The sequence below is a fragment of the Tyto alba genome, unplaced genomic scaffold (genome assembly GCF_018691265.1).
Source record: "Tyto alba isolate M040663 unplaced genomic scaffold, T.alba_DEE_v4.0 Super-Scaffold_1, whole genome shotgun sequence".
NCBI lineage: Eukaryota > Metazoa > Chordata > Aves > Strigiformes > Tytonidae > Tyto > Tyto alba.
Window position 1 is genome coordinate 8,018,967 of NW_024881261.1, and position 24,844 is coordinate 8,043,810.

The 24,844-nt window shown below is 38.8% G+C and overlaps 1 protein-coding gene and 1 long non-coding RNA gene across 3 annotated transcripts in view; one reads left to right on the forward strand and one right to left on the reverse strand.

Moving 5' to 3' along the window:
- The window catches only part of LOC116960650, a 47,187-nt gene extending 41,563 nt beyond the window's left edge, over positions 1 to 5,624 (reverse strand). For both annotated transcript variants that reach the window (XR_006165639.1, XR_004406498.2), the window contains exon 1: positions 5,369 to 5,624. This is a non-coding gene — a long non-coding RNA (uncharacterized LOC116960650). The remainder of the gene's footprint in view (positions 1 to 5,368) is intronic.
- Positions 5,625 to 5,806: 182 nt separating this feature from the next.
- PDZD8 (PDZ domain containing 8) overlaps positions 5,807 to 24,844 on the forward strand; it is a 64,396-nt gene continuing 45,358 nt past the window's right edge. The window contains exon 1 of the mRNA XM_009966679.3: positions 5,807 to 6,829. Coding sequence (XP_009964981.3) covers positions 5,922 to 6,829 — 908 coding nt within the window. The 5' untranslated portion in view covers positions 5,807 to 5,921. The remainder of the gene's footprint in view (positions 6,830 to 24,844) is intronic.

The following is a 24,844-nucleotide window of genomic DNA, read 5'->3' on the forward strand; positions in this document are numbered from 1 at the left end:
GAGCAGCTACAGAAACCCAAGACCTGCCATGGCATGTCACTGATCCCAGGACTGTAGCTGGTGAAATTGGATTACCGAGTATTTGCACAAGTAAGCACTGTCCTGAGACCAGGACACGGCTCTCGGGCTCAGATTGATGAAGTGCCAGGCAGCTCTTTCCCACTCCCCCATGCAGCCCTTTCGCCCCCCTCTTCACGGCCGTAGAGGCTAATAAAGCATCTCGGCTCTGCAGCGAAATGGCTGCAGTACGGACACGTGTTCAGCTCTGACCTTACCGCAGGGGTGGTAACCTCCAGCGGAAGGGAGGAAGCTTCTCGCCGTGGCCTGATTTGGCCGAGCTTATCTGGAGGCTAACGAGACAGAGCAGATGCTCTGTGACCGGCTGCTGCTGGGACCCGAGGCAGAAACCCCAGCCCAGCAACCAACTACCTGTGGACCGATGCAGGGAATTACACTTTTAATGAAGGGCAAGTGAGGCACAAAGCCTCACAGGGACCCTCATCTCAAAAATTACGTTCATCCCCGAAGTGTGTATTAACTCTTTAGCCATTGAATCCTTATACAAACTCAAAATTGCTTTTTAAAGCAGTTTCTTGAAGCCCCTCCATCAGCCAGAGGCTGCTTCGGACTAATCCAGGAAGTGAGCCAAGTATTAAAAAAAATAATGTGAGGTTGTGGAACATCTAAAACATATTGATCGTGGTGTAATTATACTTGAAATGTATTAGGGGAAGTAGATAAAACAAACTCCACTCTGAAAAAGATGATTTGGAAGCATGCAAGAGGGCCTCAGGGAAACTGCCCGCAATTCTTATGAGGGATGGTGAAACTACTTCAGAGTATGTAAGGAAAAGGTACTTGAGTGAATGCTAAATGACAAATGTGATAATAACCATCCCAAACATATCACTTTCTAAAGCTTAAGCAAGCGCTCATTTACATGAATACCAGAAGTCAGCACAGAGAATGCAGGAAGAAGCAAAATACATGTGACAAGTCTCACCCGTGTCTTTGAATTAAAGAACAGTTTCTGGACTTAAGATGTAACTGCAGGCAGGGAATAAAGGAAATCTTCTGTTTGCCTTGGATACTGGCAATATAAAAAGCCTGAACTTGTTATATTTACGGTTATGTTTGTTTTGTTTTGTTTTTTAAATCTTGGAAAAATTATCTGAGAGCTACAGTTCCTAAGTGGAGGATCTTGTTTCAGGATATAATAAAATCCAGGGTCTGGGTGAGATAGTAACAGAATCCCTAATTAAGAGCCATGATACTTTAAGCTTGAACATGAGCCTCTTGAAGTAAGTATCCAAAGCATCTTTACATCCAAAACGTTAAGCTCTTGATTAAACAAGCAGAACATACTTTTGATGATAATTAAAGATGAGCTTCAGTCAAAATACTGGATTTGTATGTGGGCCAAACTAAACCTTGGATACAAATCCTCACTCTCTTTTTGTTTTAACATGTTCTGATCCAAAATGTTTGGGCTCTAAGGCACCATTACCAACCAATTCAAGTGCTTTACTTGCTGCATGTAAGATTGCAAAGCTGTTCATAAACCAACAGTGAGAGCATCCCTGCTGTGTGACAGATCATATTAGATTGGTAAATTGAGACACAAAATTAAAAACCTCTTCTCCTTCTGAAGTGAACGTCAATTTGGTGTATCCACATCTTTGAGCAGCCAATGGAGGTTTTTTTTCCTTCTGATGCACACAGTATTCACAATTCCAAAGTAAACTCTGTACAGTTTCTCATTATCTCTGAAAACTGAGTTTTAGGTGTTGCACGTGGGATCCAACCAAAAAGCAACATTTAATATGCATTCCAATCTTGAAAACATCGGTCTAGCTTCCTCTTCTGAATTCATACGGTGCATCATTTCTAGGACAGGAATAAAACCTCCAAGTTTTTTCCTCCAATTCTGAGTGGAAGAACTTAGCTTATAACTGCAAAATGTATGTGAGGGATCTGAAAATTAATATTGAGCCACAAAAGATGGACCGTCCTCTGTGCAAGGAATGGGCTCAGAGGGGTTGTGACAGATTAATTCCTCCAGGTGAGCTAAACAGAAGAATTCTTCCCAGGGAGCTGCTGGAGGTGGGGCAAGCCCTCTGCCAGCACTGGGAGCAGACTCATACTGCAACCTGCCCTTCAAAGGCAGAATTAAAGAAAAAAAAAAAAAAAAAAAAAAAGGAATTTAGATGGTATCAAAGGAAAGCTCACATGATCTAAAGCCTCAGTGTTTTTAACAAAGTTAACTCCAATAAAATGTAGGATCACCTGATAATAAGATGACACCGTGCTTGACAGAGTTCAGAACTAGAACTGGAAGCAGTCCTGATGACTGCATTTCTTTTTTTCTTATCTTCAGAATTGGATCAGACCAGCTGCTCTTTGTGCAGTGCATCCTGTCTGAAATTGTAGATGCCTGAGGACAGGCAGAGGAAAAGGACACCCCCCAGCAGTCTGTCACCAGTGTAACTTCCAGCACTCTTTATATTTAATAGCCTTCAATGGATTTTTTTTTCCCCCCTCATGATTTTACCTAATCACTTTCTAAATCCTGTTTCATGCAGCACCATGAGAAGGATAATCTAATTTTGGTCTCTAAGAGATGTAATACAAAAACAATAGGAGGCCCAGGAAAGAATGAAATAATTTTGCCAACAGATATTACAAAAGCAGGCAATGACTCCAGTCCAGTGATGAAGAAAATTACTAAAACCACTCATTACAAAACAACCCAGCACTTCCTGCTTTGAAAAATAATCTATTTAGACTACTTGGCAGTTTTGAAGAAAACCCAAACCCTACCTTTAATCGCTTTTCTAAGCTTGTGGTGTGGATGTTTCTTTCCTCAGTGCCATGATGTGAGCTTTAAAGTGTGCCTGGTTCTACTGTCTGGGGTTAACTAAAAATGCTCCTAAACCCAAAGATCCTTGGATCAGTCATGAATGAGATGAATCAAGACAAATGTTCCCAGGGTGTCACTATTCTTTGCTTAGAACAGGAGAACTGGCTCAAACACGTGTCCCTTCTGTGAATTTACGCTACTTGCTCTCTATTCAATTACCAGGCTCTACATATTGTACGATCTTTGTACACTATCACTGTTGCAATCTCCTGCAAAATGTTGAAAACTGTTTTCGAAGTTCTACACTTTACAACAAACAGTAAAACAAACCTGTAAAGGTTTGCTGACATCATGTTCTAAATTGATTTGCAAAATAAAATAGTATTTTCCTTGTTTAAATATATACAAATTACCCCTTTTAATAAACTCTAGCCTAGTATTTTTTTTAAAAATCATATATACATATAGGGTCCTTTTTTTTTTTTGCATGTCTTGCATCCTATTTAACAATTTCCAGCTGTTCCATGTGCAAATAGTTGAGTATATTCTACACAATTTTAGAGCTCCGTGTAACCAGGGCAGAAATTGGTGAGATTGCATATACCTTTCTATTTACCCAGACTTCCAGAAAATGCAAGTAGCAACTTCCAAACTAAAGCCAAAGTAAAATATGCTCTTAAAGGCTCATTTGCAATGATAGTAAGATGAATCTTTGTTTTCTCCTCTACCTTAAAAATTTAAGTAATTTTATTTTCTCTATTTCAATCCTATTTCATGTTACATGACATTTTTGCACATCCTTTTTGTATTCATGTTAACACATTTGCTGCTATTTCCCTTTATTCTTTCATTCTCATTGAAAATGCTAAACCACGCCTGATTCTTGCTTCATAGTGTGTCTTTAAGATAACACAGCTCCTGTTGAAAATGTTCCTGGGAAAGGAGAAAAGTGATTACTGAGCTGAATGTTTCAGAGGCTCTTAAGCTGTCATCAGGTGCACAAAATGTGCCAAATTTCCCATTCTGCTTGTTGAACAGAAGAAAATACTCAACTGAGACATCTGCAACATGACTTTTTTTTTTCTCCTGCTGTTCCTCCTGACCCAAAACCAAGGCTGCTACTGCCTTTCTGAATATATTACTCCTTATCTGAAAAATCATTTAGTTGCAAATCCAAAACCTTTCCATTCTTACTGCATACTCCTGTATTAGTCATGGTAAAGGCCCGTAACTGTGCCGTACAAATGTTGGACTAATGACCTCTCTGGTATTTCTATAGAAATGCTCTGTTAAACACCCAGGCATTTCAACTTTCAGTCACAAGACCTATAAAAAATTAATACTCTGAGTCTCTAGTTTCAAACCACAGCACTGCATCATTAAGAGCTTTTCAATCCTCCCACCCCACGCACTTCACGAAGAGGGAGGGGGAAGAGGGCTTTTATCTTCCTGGCATTTAAATTTCAAATTTTCTTCTCCTCTTGTTTGCATTTTTAAGTAGTTCTGGAGATTGGCAAAAAACAACAGCCAGCAATATGAGCCTGAGTTTTCTTTTATTATATTAAATATAACATTATCTAAGAACCTTTTAGCCAGATATTTAACTACCAATGAAAACAGGTGTAAAAATCAATCTTTATCATTCAAGTAACTTTTGTCTTAACTGTGGCTTTCAGAAATTATAAAACTTCTATTTCAAGATTAAAATACTATCTCCTTGACACAGGGAAGCACCTGGAAAAACAATGTGCAGCTGTCAGTACATTCTCCAGCTACGCACAGTTTTGATCTGGCCTTTAAATAAGTTTGCTGTATTAGAGTAACAGGTTTTTTGGAAGTATGTTTATATATTCCAGTAAAAAATAGTTATTTTATGTGACAGTTCTGCAAACCAAATTCGAATGAGTCTTCTGCGTTAGTCTCTCAAAATGTTCAAAATTACTTTCTGAAGTCTCCACACACTTTCTTCCCACTCGCTTTAGCCCTGATGCACATCATGTTTCTTCCTTCTATCCTTCCTCATTGCTCTTATAGCAATTTTTATAGATGTCCCCCTCTCCTGTCCAGCCTGGCCTGGCGGGGTTCAGTCCTGCACACACGGCTACAGTGATGTCACCTACAGCCCACCCTGAAACACCACGGTGTTCTGCAAACCTCGCAGCTTGCTTTCCCTCGTATTCCTTTCCCCGCCGTATGTTTGGCTGTTTTTTTTTTTAACTTCGTTTATTCAATGTCAGCTTTTAAGCGTTAGCCTGTAGTTGAAGAGGATGGAAACAGATTTATCTCTTATCACCAATGATAGCAGAGCTTGACAAGATGTCACCTATGTAGCATTTTCAAAAAGCATCTGATCAGCACGGAACGGAGCAGAGGTTCTAGGAAGCCACAGAACCCCCCACGAAAAGAGGTTTTTTTCTCTTTTACTAAAATTGCTCAGGAGAGGGGCAGTCAGCACCCACCCGCCTATTTCTGAAGAGACTAAACGTCCTTTCTCTCTTACCAACCCACCTCGTACGTCCCTTGGGCAACGAGGCGCCCAGGGAAACCGGTCACCTTCCCCTCTCCGTCCCCCCGCGCAGCGCTGACGCCTTAACGACCGCTGCGGGCGGCGGCCCGGAGCCCCACTGCCGAGGGACAGGCTCCACGCGTGTCGCCGAGCCGCCCCCAGCGCGGGTGTGTGTGTGTGTGTGTGGGGGGGGGGGTGCGTGTGTGTAAAACGACACACGAACACGCAGACGCCACAAGCCCCCCTCCCGCCGCCGCCCGCGCGTGCGCCCGCCGCGCAGTGACGCCACACCGCGCCGTGACGTCCCCGGCGAAGCCTTCCCCCGGCTCCGCCAATGGGACGGCGCGGAGGGGAAGGGCTGCGCCGCCGTTGGCTGGCCCCGCGCCGCCGTTGGCTGGCCCCGCCCCGCCCCCTCCGCCGGCCGCCGCCGCCGCCGCCGCCGAGAGGGCGGTGGGGGGGACCCGGATGAGGCGGCCTGGGGCGGGCGCGGCCCCCGCCATGGCGGCGGCGCGGTGAGGGCAGCGCGCCCGGGGCGCGGCGCGGGGCGCGGCGAGGATGCTGCTGGTCTATGTGATCCTGCTCTCGGCGCTGGCCGGCTGCTTCCTCACCCTCCTGCTCCAGCTCCTGCTCCTCTACAGGAAGAAGCCGGAGCCTCCCGGGGCGGCCGGACCCTCCGACGGCCTCGTCTACGCCCGCGTCGCGGCCGACCACAGCCTCAGGGATTACCTGCAGGGCTCGGAGCCGGCCGCCAGCCAGGCGTCTCCGGAGCCGGTCCCCGGCCCGGTCCCGGCCTCGGCGCCGGCCGCCGCCGCGGTTCCCGCCGCCGCCCCGGGCCCGGAGCCCAGCGCCAAGCAGCCGCCGCAGCCGCCGCAGCCAGAGCCCCCTCCGGCCCCCTCCTCCCGCGAGGAGACGTGCCACTTCCTCAATGCTATCTTCCTCTTCCTCTTCAGGGAGCTCAGGGACACGGCCCTGGTCAGGAACTGGGTCACCAAGAAGATCAAGGTGGAGTTTGAGGAGCTGCTTCAGGCCAAGATGACAGGGAAGGTGCTGGAGGGGCTCAGCCTCAGGGACGTCTCTCTCGGCAACGTCCTGCCTGTCTTCAAAGCTGTCAAGCTCATTCGGCCGGTGGTCTGCAACGAAGAGGGCTGCCCCGAGGAGCTGGGCTTCGAGGTGGACCTGGAGTACAATGGTGGCTTCCACTTGGCCATCGACGCTGACCTGGTGTTCGGCAAGTCGGCCTACCTCTTTGTCAAGATCTCCCGGGTGATGGGAAAGCTGAAGCTGGTCTTCACGCGCCTGCCCTTCACACACTGGTCCTTCTCTTTTATGGATGACCCTGTGATACTCTTTGAAGTGAAGTCTCAGTTTGAAGGGAGGCCCATGCCTCAGCTCACTTCCATCATTGTAAACCAGTTCAAGAAAGTTATTAAGCGCAAGCACACCTTACCCAATTATAAAATCAGGTAGGATGTCCTGCGTCTTCAATGTTGCTTGAGGTGGCATCATTAGAATTGCTGGTTTGCTCTTGCTAGGTAGAAAGAGATTTTTGGTGGCACTTCTACAGTAGAGGCACCTGTACATAGCTTGTCTGATACCTAAAGCTTTCCATGAAGGTAAACATTATTTTCTGTTTATAATAGACGAAGAAGCCATTGCACAGTGAGATTGTGACATGCCCTGAACTACATGTAACTAAATGGCAGAATTAGTAGGTATCAAAGATTTTGGGATCCTGTGAGGTGTCCAATGACAGGACTGTGATATCTGTCTTTGGAAAGGTAGAAGGATGGCTCCGTGGACAGCATGTGAGTTTGGGGTGTCCACCTCCCAAGCTTCTGCTGCTGGTGAGCCACCTGGGCAAGACTTGTGGCTTATGTTTACCTATAGAGGCCAGATGGTTGTTAGTTAATGTGAGAAAGGATAAAGTTCACTCTCTAGGGAATATTTTTGAGATCCCATAATAGATGGTGTCCTCTTCCTTTCTGGCTTGCTGAATTTCTTCAGTAACTTTGGGGAAATCTAAAAGTTGATAAGAAAAGTAAAACTTTGGGGGACCTCTTGGGTTTTTTGCCTTTTTTTTTGTAATATAGTGTATGTTCTTTTATAAATGCACACACTGCATCACAGACTGCATTATAGAGTGAGTATAATGACATGATCAGTGATGTTTCGGTAGCAGAAGTGGCAAGTGCCATTTTACTTTTATTCCACACTCATTTCTGATTAAAAGCTGTTGAATGTTTTACCACTGTTCAGGTACCATGTTACCTTTCTGTCATGTGTCTTGCCACTTTTAAGATACCATGTTTCCTTCCTCTTTTGTTTATTCTTTGTAGGTTGTGTTATGTGTTAAGTAAGGATTTTTGGTTTGTTTACCACATTCTTCTGCAATAAGTCTTTTCTCTGAAATTCATCAGAGATGAGTAAATGAAAATGCCTATTTGAATTTTGAAGTGTAATTAGCTTTGCAGTGATGCAATTTTTAAAGCCTTTTCAGCTGGTTCTTCTGAAATCAAATTTATGAGTTCTCATGAAAGTGGATGTGTAAAATATCCAAGATTTGGAAAGCCCTCATAGGGCAATAAGTAGTTTCTTTGAGTAATGGGATGGTCCTTCAAAATTTTGAGATACTGAATTGCTCTCCAGAAGAGAGTGATCCCTGGGCAGCAGGGAAGCTGTCAGGAGCAAGTTTGCTTCCATTCTCTTATTGTGTTAGAAAGACTAAAGCTGTTAACTGTGGAGAAGAGCCTGAAGGAGAGTCTGGGTAGCACAGTTGTGGTGCAGAGTGAGCACTCTTAGCATACCTAGAAAGAGTAAGTAGAGCAAATGATCTTTACACTCTCTAGACAAGTTTTTAGGGTGCCTGTGGAATCAGTGATGATGTTCTCTTCCCCTTCAGCAGAGGAAGACAGACATCTTCATTTTTCCTTTGGGAGATGCACCTGGGCAGTAGGGCGCTTTGATCATTTAGTTAGAGGTAATGAATTTTCCACATATTTCTCAAACTTTCTGTGCCAGAAAGAAGGGATGAGGCATGTGAGCCACTGACATGTTAAAGGGACTGAAGGGGAAAATAAGCAGAGTGCAGTGTTTGGGACGGAAATGAGTAGAAGTGTGAGGATAGATGGTAACTGACACCGAGAACAATATAGGAGGTATGATTTATTGTAGAACTAAGAATGAGCTGTTATTTTAAAATGTTTTCTTTAAGTTATAAGGAGTTGGGAATTTGTGAATGCTTGAGAGGGAAGTACAGTATCATAGCTGGTTTTAACACTCAATAGTAGGCTGGCACAGGACGGCAAATGTTTAGTCAGACAGTGTCCAACCGTGTATATGGTGCTTTTGACCTTTAAATTTTACGCCGTGTTTTGAACATGTCATTCTGACCCACTGTGTTGTGAAAGGGGAAGACATGACAATAAGCTTAATGGGCATTAATGAAATTGTCTTAAGGAAGGAAGATTGGGTCATTAGTGTTTGAACCGTCTAGAACTTTGCCTTTAAAGCTTCAAGTGGGAGCACAGACCCCCCTGCATGTGAACCTTTAGCTATCCACAGTTGCCCACGGTTTTGTGGAACACAGACGGAAAACGTGTATTCTCCACTAGCACGTCTCAGATGAGTTAGACCCCTAGACAGCAAACCTTGGTACCAGCTGAGTAGTAACAATACACTCTTACATGATCGCATAGTTCACAATTGAGACATCATGGCTTGGACGATATGGAAAAATGATTTGGAAAATCAAGCCCCCTGCTGATAAAATGCAAAACTTGGTATTTTTAATAGAATTTGTAAGAATACGTTGGCTTGGGATTATGGTTGGTTAATATATTCCTTAGCAAGGAATGTATAGGAAGAAGTCAGAGTTTCACAACTGCTTAATAATATGTTTACCTTACTTAAAGCTTAACAATTTCTCATCTATAGGGAATGTGCTTATCCTCTCCCCATTTTTTTCCTATGGCCTATATGTACTTTTGTTTAAGTACATAGTCAGTATTTGCTTCTATGTGTAGCTCAAAACGTTTTTGATGTTTCCCTACTCTTGCTTAAGTAACTTTGTAAATAAATCTTTGAAAAGTAGTAATTGCAACTTTGTAAACAAAAGCACTTGGAGTGGGAGTTCCTTTTTCAGCTGGTTAAAAGGGGCACTTTGTTACCCTGCTAGCTTCAAGACTGAAAAATCCGCAAAGGAGTTTTATCTTCTTTCAATGTTTTAAGTAGCATTGAAAATTAAAATATACCCTTTTCTTTGTCTTCTTTACCAGGCAACTTCTAGAGTTTATTACTTGGCAGTGAATGGTATAAGAAGAGAACTTTTGCCAATAGTTGATTTTGAACATTCTATAACTAAGTTTGTGTAAAGCAGATTATCCCCCCACCCCCTCATTATTTAATTGTAAAACACTGCATTAAAAATAGTCTTGTGTCTTCATGTGTGTATTGTCTGTTGCTACAGCAAAATCAGTACACACATACTTTTGTATTCTTTTCAGTTATGTACAAAATTTTATGCAGCAAAGCAGTGATTAGTAAGATAATCTTTTTCAGTGTCATCCATTGCTAGGAGTGGCTTTGTGCAATGTGCGTAACTGTAGCTTGAAAGTGGAAGAAGGCATCTTGTGTTCCTGATGCGCTCTTAAGGGTCTGGTCTATGAGGGGAGGCAATGTAGACTAGTAAGTGCATTTTAAAGTTTGCCTAGCATTTTATGTATGATTTTTTCCATAAAAGCAATTGTCTACTAATTGAAAAAGCAGAGATGCACTTTATGTCTAAACAAGTAAGTAATAAATTGTGTTTTGTTCTGATAGTGTGTAATCACTTCTCTTTGGCTCTTGAAGAAATGTGTTTGTGTCTGGCAAAACACCCTATTTTGAAGTTGCTCTGCCACTGAATAGCAATTTCTATCTCATATAGTAGAATTTGGTTAAATCTTTGGAAGCAAGGTTGCTGGTTAAATAATTCAGTGAATGTTGTTAGGCTTTTCTTTTATAGGCTTGGTTTTTTTTTTCTTTTTTTTGTTATCATTGATAAAAGACTTGTGCAATTCACTTGATAGTAGCAAGAGTTACTGCTGTCCTGTAGTTAACTTTAATCTTATTGTATTTGTTGCTTTGTAATAGAAATGCAGACAGATTTTCTGAAAGCCTTGTAGTCTGTCAGAAGTTTCTTGTTCAGATGTGGGGAAGATCTAAAATGACAATTTTTTTTTTTTCTTCTCTAATATACATGAGTTCTGGTGCACTCTTGAGAAACTAGATAACTGTGAGTCAAGTTTGTTTGTTTTTTATAACTAGTTCTAACCTTAGTAAGGTAATGAAGGATGGTAGGTATTATTTATTTGTCTCTACATATTCCATATCTCAATTTTGACTTGAATTAACTGTTTTAATTATACCTTTTTTTAGTTCTAAGACAAGTTGGCCAGTGTGTGGAGTTTAAGTATGCACATGGGAAGCCTTGACTTCCCCATCAATTGTTTGATGTCAGCCACTGGTGTTCTGCAGGGCAGCTACTGACCCACCAGCTGTGTCTGGCTGTCCCCAAATCTTTAATGCTGGCACTCTCGGGAACCATATTCAGTCAGTCGTGTCTGTCAGCATCGCTTGACTTAACATTGTATTTTTCACGTGGGTTTCTTTTACTAGAGCAGGATGGTAGATACTAATTATCAGCACAAAGTGGAGTTTATCTAGGGGCCTGAATGCAGCCTTTGTTTTTTCATTGTATACACTCAAACAGTTCTTTAAAAGTAGTACTACATACATTGCTCATGTTGGTTTTAACTTTTTATATTGTGTACTTTTGATAGTAGGATAAAGTGATTAACACTAAGCTGTAGTTAGTAGCATTGCCATAGTGTGTTTAATATTTAGAGACATGTAGTAAGGACTATTTCAGGTGTCTATCTCCTTGCTTGCCTGTGCTGTTGCAGTGGCCATGAGTTCATCTCGATTCTCTCATCAGCTGTACTTTGCTCATTAACCTATGATTCAGCTGCTTATTGGTGGCAACCTTGATGCTCCCCCCCATCATGTCAGGCATATAGGTACACTATGCTGTGTCTACCCTGTTCTTAACAGTCAGCTGTAGTTTTGTTGTTTTGAACATGTCCTGACCTTGCTTTGTGTAGGTCTTGGAGAGCTTTGAGGTTTGGGCTCTTTCTAGACAATAAAAATATACTTTGCCATAATGAAGATACAGAGCCCTTTGTGTGTATGTAAAGGGTGAGGAGGAAGTATTTGCAGTCTAGTCTTCCTCCAGAATTTAATTTTCCGGTATTTCTTAATGAACAATGTAAAAAAAATCTGACAGCTGCTGTATTTTTTCTAAGTTTAAGGTCTTGCAAATTCATCCATTTAGATTCTAAGCAGATTAGGTATTGCCTAAGCAATGAGTCAGTTCTGTATATTTTAAGAACACTTGGTTTCTCAGTTTGTTACATGAAAAAAAGCTAATATTTTGTATTGATACTAGCCTATTTGAGAAACTATACTTTATTTTATTTTAATGCATGCTGCCACAGAATGGAATAGCTTTCTTTTCCTTAGAAGTAATCACACAAAGAATTGCTTCTAGCATTTCTATATTGGGTATTTAGGTGACCTTCTGAGGTCACTTCCAACTTGAATTATCCTTGGAACTGATCATTTGCAATATTGTTAGTCATGTTAAATAGTCTTACGCTTTATTTGGAAACTGGAAGTATATTGAATTTCACTGGGAAGAACCATTAGACAAGCCTATTTTAATTTACCATTATAGAATGCAATTTGAGAGTTACACAGCAGTTTCTTATTTTTGGCAAAACTTAAGAAGTAATGTAAATAGCTATTGATTTGAAGTGTGTTTTATAGTAGAAATGACTTCATAATATGGTAATAGAGGTATTGGGAAAAAGTATGAAATTAAAAAAGTATATATTATTCATATGATGAGGTCATACTCAGAAATAGTTGTAGAGATTGGGATTGTGGGCATGTCTTAACTTCAGAAATCAACAGCCACTAGAGATACCTACTTTATCTACAGCTTCTTCAAAGGGAGAGGATGTGGGGATTCTTTTCCTAAGTGGATTTCTACTGTAGTTGTGGTATGAATCTCTCTCACTGGTTAAATCTGTTAGGCACTCCTGTTTGAAGTTCTCATTCCTATTGCTGTTGAAAGGAAAGAGGAGGCTTTCTTTTCTTTTTATTTTTTTAATGCCATGCCTCTTCTAGGTGCAATAATCATCTAATATACAGAAGCATTAAAAAACAAAATAAAACAGAATCTGAGTCCTTTTCTGCTCTACAGAAATTGATGATAAAGCAATACTGTGATACTTGCAGGTTTTCAGACTGTTCCAGAGAGGTAATGCTCTGAATGATGCCAGCACAAAGACTTGTTCTGCTAATGGCAAAGCAGTGATAACTGAAATCAGTAGATCTGTTTGCAGACAATAGTTTCATGCTTCGAAGATTATCTTTGTAGTGCATGGACAAATAGTTTTTCTTACTCATACAGGAGTTAAATGGATCTTTAGATACCCTGACGAAACCAAACCTCGGAACTTTAAATATTTTAATTTCTTCAAGGGTGCTACACGTGTAGAAGGAAGTTTTTTGTAGTACAGAGGGTTTTTTTACTGTCTTTATTTTGGGAGTGGTCTATCTCAGACATACATTGTGTCTGGAGGGTCACTAAATACACGTTTCTTCAGATTAGATGACAGAAAGTGGTGCAAAGTATGTATGTAAATCTTCCTATGTAGATATCAATTTCAAAAACTATTGGTTCTAGGGTTTTTGAAAACTCGTAGTCTTCACCAGCTCCAGCACTTCACAGGCTTTCACACTGGAAAGATCTAATTCTGAAAGAATGTCAGTTTGAAACTTGTTCATTATAAAGTCAGATTCAATGAATGACCAGCTACATATTGGACATTTCCCACTATATAGGTGGTGTTCTTTTCATGTTAAGAGTGAGCCTTTTCCAATGATTAATCAACAAATGTTACATTTTATTTTCTTACCTGTCAGGGTGAGGTACTAATACAGCACTGACTTGAGATGGATTAATGAAACTGGGAGACTAGATGTAGAGTCGGGGACAAAAAAAGAGGAGGGAAAAAAAAAAGGCATCTCAATTGGAGGGAGAGATAAATGTAGACATAAAAGAATAAGTTTTGGTGATCACTCTTTGTGTTTGTTGCAGATTGCAGTCTAATAGGCTTTAAGGCTAATTTGTCTGACAGGAAAATAAACCCTCCTTAAACTTCTCTTACTTGAAACAGTATATAAAAGATTCTTTGTGCAATAATAATGAAAAGAAAATTACCTTATTCAACACTTTTGCTATTTTATATTTAAAAATTATTTTATCTTAGTTCTGTAGTAATCTTCTTTCATGTGGATAGTGAGTAAATGCTCTGAAAAATCTGGTTAGATTTATTTGGTACTTTGTGGTGTTTCACATGCACTAGCACTGAGACATGGCATTTCTGTTCATCTGAACTCTAATCTTGAACATTTAAACTGATCTTGCTGCTCAGTGAGAACAAATGCTTTTTTTGTTGTCAGTTGTCATATTTTTTTATAGCTTTCAGTTCTTTTAAATAAAATATGAAATAAGCAGTAGTACTTTTTTTTTTTGTTTTTCTTTTTGAAAGGTAACTTATTTCAAAGTAAATATAGGGCATATATGAGTTAATCACATTACAAAACTGTAGGCATCTAACAAATGTTAAGTTTGGCTCTGAGTCTGTATGTTGGAGCTGGTAGGTATGTTCAGGCACCAGAGTTGGCCTATTCTGAATCACCTTCTATAGGCTGTATTATGATGTTTAGTTTCTGTGGATAGATAGTGTGACTAATGTTCACTGCCTGTCACAAAACTGAACACTGGATTTTTCTTGAAGGAGATTGCTTCAAGGAACAGAGGCACAGAATTTACGGGAAAAAACAGGTAGCTAATATGGTTCTTCATAGCTCATTTGATGTCAAAATGTATGAGTCTTTTGTAGAGCCCATTTTAGATATATATATATGTTAAGCTTGTGAAATAGTTAATTTTTTTATTATCATATTCTACCTGATCAGGCAGCTCTTAAATAAGAAGCGTAAGGACAGTAGATTTTAGTAATTGGTGTGGTAGAACAGTGTGGTGCTCCAGTGATGATGAAGCTTAGTCTCTGGCTGCTGATTTTGCTATTGGAGCTAGTCCTTTCATGTTACTGGGTTTCTATGGGAAACTGCTTATTCTGCATTCCTGCAGAGATTGCCTGAAGTCATCTGATATGCTCCTGTTTACAGTTCATGTTCACACTTGTTTGATTTAGAACTATCTCAACATTTAGTTACTCTTGATATTACTGTTCTTTCGAGAATAGCAAAAGACTTCAAAGCTTCTTCTAGGATTAATAAGCTTGATTGTCTAAAATGAGTATGGAGAGAATTTTACATACCTGTGCGGTTTGTTACTTTAATAAATAATGTGTGCCAATCCAGTTTGCTAAAATCCCTAAATTGCGGAACTAGAAAAACCTTTGCATGATGATCTCAAACTGTGCTTTTGTCTGGAATAAAGCAATGGTCTAATTTTATAAATGTTAGCTGGGAACGATTAGCCTTTTGAGGAAGTTCCATTCTGTGTGATATCTGAGTATCAATATTTTATATAGTTAAGAAAAAATGCTCTCCTGAAAGTGTTTGTTTTGATGTTTGAGGTTTGAAGAGGTCTTCTTCATAACAGTGGATAAATTCTCATTTTGGAAATAAATGTGGATGTCAGTTTGTGTGAAGGAGTCATCATACTATAAACATTTGTCAGGTTAATTGTGATGTACTAAGCTGAATACAATTTATAAATTACTTCTTTGAGTAGTTTCTGCTGTAGTCACTGAGTTTCTCGTTAAACTAAAGAATTTACTGGTTGAATAGTGTTCATCTCAGTTGAGAGACATGAGTAAGGCCTGCACAAGTTTGGGAAGCTTTTCCTGTTACTACTTACCTTCCCTGTTTAACAAATTGCAGTTGTTTCTCAAGCCAATTGAGTCTAGGCTAGAATTTACTCCTTCAAGATGTTCAGTGATCAGTGTATCTAGTAGATAAGTGGAAAAAAAATCTGCAATGAAGACTTAAGTTGATAGATGTGCTGAAAAGAAAGTTTCTACAGTTCAGTTGAAGTGCCCAACCAACCATGACATGGTTGTGTGTGCTGTGTCATGGATGCGGGTGCTCCTGTATTGCTCTACCCAGCGAGCTGGGTATATGCTGTGTTGGGTTTGATAGCTTGGTCTTCTGCATCACACCTGCCCAAAGCCATTTGGGTACATCTGCTTCCCTAAGCACTCTTCCCTCTGGAAGGAATCTTACTCTTGTGGAGCCCTGCCTGGGTTCATAAGCCCTCTCAGGACTTGGGAGTGCATCTCAGTTTACTGCAGGACCCAGCTGGAGCCTGGCAGCATTTTAGACCTGTCTGTGGCCATATATAGCTATGAGAACTGCCAAGGAGTTGCTAGGTGTAGCAGAGAAGAAAAGAAAGAGAGGAAAAACATTATTTTTGTGAGACGAGAGAAAGGCAGAAACTGTTTTCAACTTTGGCTTGGACTCTGGAGAGCTACTTTATTATTTTTTTTTTTTTCCCCCCACTAGCTGTTGTAATTCCTTTTAGCCTTAAAACTACATGGGAACAACTTACCTTTATAATTTCTTAATTCCTCTGTTTGGTTTATGGTTACACTATAGTGCAGCAGAACAGTCTGTGAGGAGCAGTGTGCCCAGCCTTCTCCATTAAAGCTGTTTTGTGTAATGGAAAATACAGGGATTCTACTACAGCAGTAGTTTTCACATTTTTGAAGACTTACCAGATGTCATAAAAATCTGTCGGTATTTAAGAGTGTATTACAGAGATCAGCTGATGAATAGAGTTAATCAGACTGTTACACATACTCAAAGACAGTAATTAATTGCCAGAAATGACTAGCATAAAATTAAGTGAAGATAATAATTTGGGAATACTGGTTTTTTTTTTTCCAACTTTGTGCTGCTTGAACTGTAAAACTTACAGGGACAATTTGAGATGTAAATTTACAAAATTCTTTCTTAATATTTGTCCAATATTTTAAAATTATCTGTGGGTATCTAGTGGAAATAACACATACTTTGTTCCTGACTTTCTTATCTTAGTCTTAATGCTAAACTTCAGTATATTTTCCTGTATCAGTTTTAATGGAAACATAGTTATGAAAAATGCCTTTTCGGAAGGAAATGTGTACAGATATTACTATCTGCTTTTGTAATGGCAGTACAATATTGTTTGCCAGTGTCACTGATAGGAAGATACTAGTAGTTACAATAAATAATACCACATATGTAAAATGCTCTAAATGATGCTAGAACCTTTGAAAAATATACTGTCAAATATACTGTATATATAGTATTTTAAATGTAAGCCATTTTGTAGCGAGAACTAAAATGGACTTTTACATGAATGTCACATATGTATCAAATGACTTAAACTATTATTCCTGTTTGCCTGAGCTAAAATAGAAGAGTAGAAATTGAAGGTCATAGTCTTTTGGTGACATGGCAGAAGGCTTCATGGTGGTGTTTGAATCACTGCTGTGACTCTGGCTTGGTGAATAATTCCTAAGTAATTAAAAAGTGGAAATGATGCAGTATAACTCTGAAATCTTCAACAGTTTGTTGTGTTTAGTTGTTATTTTTTTTTTAAGAATAACTCTGTGTACTTGCTAACAAAACTTAATGCAGTATGGTAGAATAAACAAAACAAATTCTAATGCTGGCAAGCAAAGAGCCCAGTGGATTACAAGGGGAGGTGGGGTGGGAACAACCATGTTAGTCAGTAGTATTGTTCTAAAACAATACTACAAAAACTCTTTTTTTTTTTTCTTTCTTTTTTTTTTTTCCCCCTGTTCATCTGAAGGAAGGGCAAATTAGAGAAAATATCCAAATTCATTATGGGGATGGTGGGAGAAGATTATGGTAATTTGAGCAGATGCTTCTTTCAGATGTAGTCACAAGTCCCAACTGTAACTTGCCATCAGCGATGCAGGATTTGTGAAGTGCAGGAATCCTTCCATCTCGCAAGCCCCTCCTGTATTTGATTGTGAACAGTGGTGCCACAGGTTACGTCCAGACTGAGCTTCTGTGTTATTTGATCCTGTTTATTTACAGGATGGGCCCATTAATAAAATACCATGACTCACAGATGGTGACATCTTTGCTTGGGGGACAGTTGGCAAGTACGTGCCATGGTGTGTGTCCGGGTCCCCAGTAGTGCCCTCCCCACCACTGCAGTCTGCATAGCTGAGCTGTCTGTAAAACAGATCGTTACGTACTGCTGTTTACAATTTTAAGGTGAACTGTCATCTCAGCTTTGAAAATGGTACTACTGATACTCAACTAGACTATCTCCACCACTTTGAAAGACTTTAAGGGTGTGAACTGGACCATCTCCTATCTTGTCAGAAGTGACTAGATAAATGTAGATTGAGGAGAAGCTCCTGTAGTTTGAGCATTTTTAAAACTAGCTGGAGGGGTGAAGATAAACCTTGGAAAGCTATCATGTCTACAATTCGGAACAGATACAAATATTTTTTTCACTTTTGGTTTACGGCTGTCTGACCGTTTTCAGCGGTAAGATGGTTCTTTTCTGTCTAGGCTGTCTAAGAGGATGTCTATTCTAATAGAGCATCAATGTTATTCTCCTCTCACTAGGATTGTAGAGAAATTATGTCTGTAGAGAGATTTAAGACCTCTTATGGGATAATATATTGCTGAAGTGAGAAACAGCTAGCGTTTTGCCAGCATCTGTTACTGAAACGAATCTCTAATCCAGCTGGTTAAAGGTAGAGTTTTGGGGTGGCTTGGGTTTATTTGTTTGCCTTTTTTGACGCTTTATTTCTTGCTGCTGTTCTCCTTGAATTCCTAAAAGCTGATTGCTAAACCACACCTGCCCGTCTTCCAGCTCTACATGAACAAGAGCATATTCTGCATCTTGTGTCCCAATTGGAACAGTCACAACAGTTCAGTCTTTCTGGTTAGACAGGGAAATTTTGTCTTCATCCTGTCTGAGACTGAAATATAGCAGGATTTTGATCTCTTGCTCATAATTTGAACCAAGTTGGCTTCAGCTAGGTCACATACAATATTAAAAAAAAAAACAAACCAAAACACATGAAAACTCAGAGATCAAACAGGCACTGACTGCATTGAGTTAACTAAGCTATTTCAGTATTTATGGAATTTAGAATTTGGGAAACTAGTATTCTTGAAATGCAAAAAGTCTGTGCATGGTCAAATTGGTCTTGTTTGTGCTGATAAGAAAGTAGTTTTGATAAGCCTGATTCAATTCAAAGTTTCTTTTTTACCCGTGACTATTTCAATACAGACAGCAATGGAAATCTTTAAGGGTTTCCTTGCCGTAATTACAATTTTTGTCATATAAGCAGAAAAAAAAAATAATCTACTATCTTTTTGGATGGAGTTGCTTGACTATTTACACTTGTTCTTTTATTTGTTCTTGTATAATGGGTCTTGAAGTTTTAAAAGTGATTGTCTTGAGTGTCTGATTCTAGATTTACCTCAGAGGTACTGATATGACCGTAAGAAAGAAGACTGTAGTTTATGAATCTGGAAATGTGTGAAACTTTTTTTTTTTTAAGAAAAAAACATAAATAACAAAATCTTTGCTTTCATATTGAGGTCTTGATCTAAAAAGTGACTGTTCATATATTGAGAACTTATGTGTATGAGCCTCCCACATGCCTGTGGCAGAATATCCTGTAACACTGTGGGCGGAGTGCTAGAACTGATTTGCAGTTTTCCATAAAATTTCCTAGAAAATAAACCTACTCTCTTATTGCAATGTTTTGGAGGTTGTTTTTAAGCCAGATTTTCATGGGTGTGGTTAGAGCTGAAAATAGTAAATTTCTGTACTGAATAAGAGTACAGTTTGAATTACTAAAGTCCCCTGAATATGAATACTGACACGGTTCTGCAGCTTTGTTCCATGTGAAATCAGTGGAAGCCAGAGAATTGCTTTTGCAAAATCTACAGCGGTGGTACTCTTCTTTTTAAAGTACTTACCAAAAAAAAAAAAAAAAGTACTAATATTTCTTTCAAAATAAGGATGAGTTCAATTTTTATATCTTCAATGTGAAGAATGATATAAACATTATAATACTTAACCCTAACAAGCTTAAATGTTAGCTGATAAGTACTTTTAAATCTTATAAATGTGATCATGCCTTTTTAGGAGTAGGTTGTAATATTTCAGAATTTTTGTATAAGTAAACTTCATCTTAAATTACGCACAGACTAAGAATAGAGGACTTTATGACTTAAAATATCTGGTGTCAATCATTGCTTTTGTAATTTATACACTTTTACAGACGCATGACTTGTATTTCTGTGATTTGGATAAAAAAGGCAATCTAAAAATGACTGAGTTCTGTTCTGTAGTTAGTCGAGCCTTTTGAGTACTTCCAAAATTGAAGATAAATTCAGCAGTTATTCTTTCAAAAATATTTTAGATGTTAGAATCTTCAAATACACTAGCATTTCTGAAAATAAATTGATGCTTTACTAAACGCTGTCTTACTTTAGATTTTGATTTAATTTTTACTTAGTGGCAAACAAAATTCTAAGATTTGCAATGTATGCAAAGTAGACTTATGCTAAAGATACTTGCATTTTTAGCTGGTGGGCTCTTCTGAGATTTAAGGTCCTTTTTGCCTTGTTTATTAAGATTTAAATGTTTGGTTAAAGTAACTACAATTAAAAAAATTCATAAACCTGACAGTGTTTCATCTTTATGGCAGTAGAGTAGCGCTGGAATTTATATAATACAAGTGATTAATGTGGTCTTAAACAGATAGCCAGTAATTTTTACACCACTGTTTTAGGTATCAAACTTACTTTGTAAAACCAGAGAGTAATTTAAAACTTTTCCCAGAACTTATCCTAGAAGATTACTCTTACTTCTTAGCAAAAGCTCGACAAAATCCTAGCCTCCTCCTGCATTTACAAATGAAGCTGTAAGTCTTTCTGCTTCTTCAAGTAGGAAATGGAGTACTGAGAGCTTTTGAAGTTTGTTCCTGTCTGTGTAGCTCTTAACAAATATTTTTTTTTTTTACTGTGATTCTGGATATTCGTAACAGATGCAATGAACAGAAACACATAAGCACATGGTTATCTCTGGCCAGAGAAATTGATATTTTTTCCCAGTTCTTAATAGATTTCCTCATGTAACTAAAAATACTGTAGTTAAGTAGGTACTGGTGCGAGCAGTTTATTTAGGTAGTAGGTTAATTAAACTAAGGTATAAAAGACTTCTGTCCTCTTCACTGTTAAAGGTTGGCAGAAGTACCACACAACAATCATCACAGAATGATAAGTAAAAATTAATGGGAATATAGGTTAGACATTTCTAAAACTAAGCCACTGAATTAGTCTTGTTTCAAGTAGGTGAGTTCTTCCCCCGCAAAACTGGCAACTGGAGGGAAGAAAAGTGGTATTCAAGGGCTAAAACCACCCAAAATAAAGGGAACAAACTTGATTTGTTTGCTGATTTTTTTGGTGGTTTTTTTTAGATGCAATTTTGATCTAGACTTTGAGTGGGGAGAGCAAACGAGCCACTGAATTGACTCTGAAATACGGCATGAATGGAGTGTAGACGTCCTTCGTATGAAGGAGATATACTGACTGCGTGCAGTGCCTGGAAAGATTTTTGCTGTGCATTCTATGTGGAAGAGCTCAGTATTATGCTATTTTAGAATATAACTTTAATCCTGTATGTTGAGTAACTATCTTCGTTATCTTTCAGTATAATCATCTGACCTAATTCCTCATGTGAAATATGTGAAATTACTTTTTTTTGCTGTTTGTGCCTTGTGGTATTTGTTGAGAAACACTTTTGCTACTCAACAACTCCTTTTAAGTGGTATTTTTATAGTTTTTTTTTCACTTGCTAAAATTTCACATGAAGTTTGACTGATACTCCTCTTCGTATTCATATTATTAAGTTAAAATGCTGGTTTTAGCTAACATTTTCTTGGTAGTGTGCTATTTGAATTTTAGATTCCTGGACAAATAAGATGATAAATTTGTGGAGGGAGATTGATAATTTCAGAGCAAATTGAAAACACCCTATAATCATCTAATATAAGGCATTTTAAAATACTTTTTTTTAATAGCATGCCATATCCAAGCAGGGTTTTAGGGCAGGGGTGTAAGGTGTCTGGTTTCTTGTATAGCTACAATGTGCCTATTTTTTTTCTCTATAAAAGATAAAAGGTTTACAGAGGCTTAGCAAATATGGTTTAAAGACAGTAAAATCTCTCCCCCACAAAATCTACCATACTTCTGGTAGTTTTTAGTATCACTTCACGGGTTTTGAATTGAGAAGGAGGCTTTTGGATATATGGATTGAGTTGGTGTAATCCTGCTTTGTAGGTCAAGGATCTGTGACATGAGCATGAATTTTGCCATTTGACCTTGCTGAATGAGGACACACTTGAAAAGGGTCTAATATAGAAGCAATGAAAATCTGACTTGGAGATCCTGGTAACATCTCAGTAGTGTTTAGAAAGGTACTGTGTTTCTTTTAAGTACCTTCTGGTAACATTTTCTCAACTGTTATACTATCAGGAGCAACTCTTAGATTTCCCCACACCATTGTCATGGCTTTTTCTCGGGCTGCAGCAGTGAATGGAGTGATTGCAAACCATTTGTTTTGGGCTTGTTCTCCACTGATGGAACTCCACTGACATTTTTAGTTACCAGTTAAAGTTAAGAAAGGGAGCTGAGAACACTGGATGACTGTTCAAAGATCTAGACAGCCAAGTAGAAACCACTTCTTTTTTTTTTTTTTTCTTTTTTTCCTTGTTCAGAGTTTGCAAAATGAGAGCCTTGAATTCACAAGAGCAACTTGCCAAAACTGACCAGATCCTGCAATGGCTGCTGTGATGAGGGCAGAGACCAGCTGTGATTAAATGAGGCATTTAGTTTGCTGTCAAGGTTTCTTTATAGATTTTTTTTTTTAAATAGAAGCTAACTTATAGGCTACACAATCTTTTTTCTTTCTTCATCAGTGTGATGAATTTCTGTGAGGCATTTATTGGTAGACTTTTGCTCTTTAAAGATGGACTAAATATGAGGGGGTATCAAAATATATTCTTAAAGCTATTACAGAAGTTACAACAAGGTTATTTATGCAAGATACTTAATAAATTAAGTTCTACATTATAATAATGAACCCAGGATTATAGGAAATTTATTTATTCTTTATAATAGGAGAGTCTGGGACAGGAAGATACTGCATCACCAAAGGTACCATAATCTGCAAGGTTTGGGAATAGAGTTCGTATCTCTTGTCTCATTCCCTGAATTGTGTTATTAGCACTGTTAGCTGAAAGCCTCCTCTTGGTACTTTAGTACAATGAAATACAGGTTTGCTTTTGTATTAAAAGTGTGTTTTGTTGTCCCTACTGTAAATGCTTTATGAAACAAACTTCACAATTACATTTTGCCTAGCAACATGGTTATTTTCAAGCAGGAAAATTGGACATTGCAGAAGTGGGGAATCTGGTTCCTCCGCAGAGAGGGGGAGAACATCCGTTGCTGTTCTGCACTCCCGCTAGACTGAACAAAATTGCGGCAGTGCTGACTGTAAAAACACACTCCTCAGAGTGCACTTCTAAAAGGTAGCTCATAGGCTTTCCCTACCGTGGGGAAAAAGATGGGAGAACCTGTGATGCCTGACTGGTTATGTGCGTGGAGCAGGTTGCCTCTGTGGTTTTACAATGCAAGGGAATGGAGTCTCACCGCATTAACGACTTATTTGTTCACCAGTTCCCGGTAGGACAGCCTTTCCAAATAGATTTGGGTTATCTTGTACTTAAATAGTCTGTCAACAGTTCACTTCACTAATATGTAATTGAAATCTACTTGAAATAGTAATTTGTCTGATGTTCAATTTTGGAAATGTACAAACTCTCAGTAAATTAACTTAAATTGATAAGTGCTATGTTATAAAATTGGAAGGCTTTAGAGCAGCATTTAAACATTAAAAATGCATTTAAAGTGGGGTATCTAGCTCTTTGTGCATTGCTATTGCCAATGGAAATAGGTAATGTGTTAGTTTATTTGCTAAGGATTATTAAATTTAGTTTCAGTGGTAAAAATGTGAACGTAAGCAATTGTTGTAAATTAAAAATTGTCGAGGCTGCTTTTTAATCTCATATTTGTAGAAAATTTAATTGTGCTACACAAATTCCAGCATACACTGTTAAATGTGTTTGCATATTGTTGTATATAACTGCATTGGTATTTTAGAATTTTTTCCTCTTTAATTCATTGCTGTATTAATTAAAAAGAAAAGTGTTTTGAAAAGAGAACTCAAAATTATAATAAATATTATGTCTTAATCTACAAAGAAAAATGGCTTGTTCTGAGATTATTCCATCATTCTGTGCTGCAGCAAAAGATTGCAGTGTGTGCTGAACATAACACTTTGTTCTGAAGTTACTTGAGAGATGACATTTTTGGTTTGAATATTTAGGTAGATAGGTCTTCATCCTTACTGGAGTATTTTAGCCTGTTATTTTGCTTTTTGTGTTCTTAGTATTGAAAATAGATTTGTCCAGGTTTGTGTTTTTGTTAAATAGCCTGCAGGCTGTTTTATGGTGTGTATATATAAGTCAAAGACCTTATTAATACCAACATTTTTAAGCCTGGCATTCACAGAAATTTGGAGAGGTGATGGTAACCTATTGGATCCTCATTCTTTGCCTGTTTGTCCCTCCTAGAAGTCTTGTTCTAGTAGCTCACTGAGGCTCCCGATGGTGGTCATTAGTTTGAGGTTCCCATGGAAAACTGTTTTGTTTTTTTTTTTTTTTTTTTTAATAGATTTGGGGAGAAGGTATATGGGTAGTTGATGGAATTAATTGCAAAGTTATTTATTTGTGCTGGAAAACCCCCAAACCTACAAGTATTCTTTCAAAAATCATCATTAATTTCCAGTGTGCTTGCCTAACTCCTCCTTTTTTTGTCTAACAAAATCTGACCTAAATCTGTGTATTTTCAGGGGGTAAAATCATTCCTACAAGGCACAGGGTACCTTTGCTTATGCTTAAAGTGAGAAATGGGTGGGGCAGCGCACAGTGTGATGGCTTGGGGTGGATCTGAGCACTGGGGAGGTTGCCAGGCTCTGAAGTAGCAATAAGTCTTGTAGAGTGAAAATAGTGGGGTCGTCTTGGTGGTATTTTTCCTACCTTTGTGATGCTTGCTATTTCTTTTAATAATTCAAGAACTGTAAAGGAAGATTATGAGTAAAATAAAAACACAGTACATGCACAAGGCATATTTTGAGTTGGTTGTTTATGGTATACTCAAATTGTACTGGCCATGGTTTGGGCTTATAAGAGCTTCAAGTTTTGTAGACAGACTTAAAAAAATAATGGAAT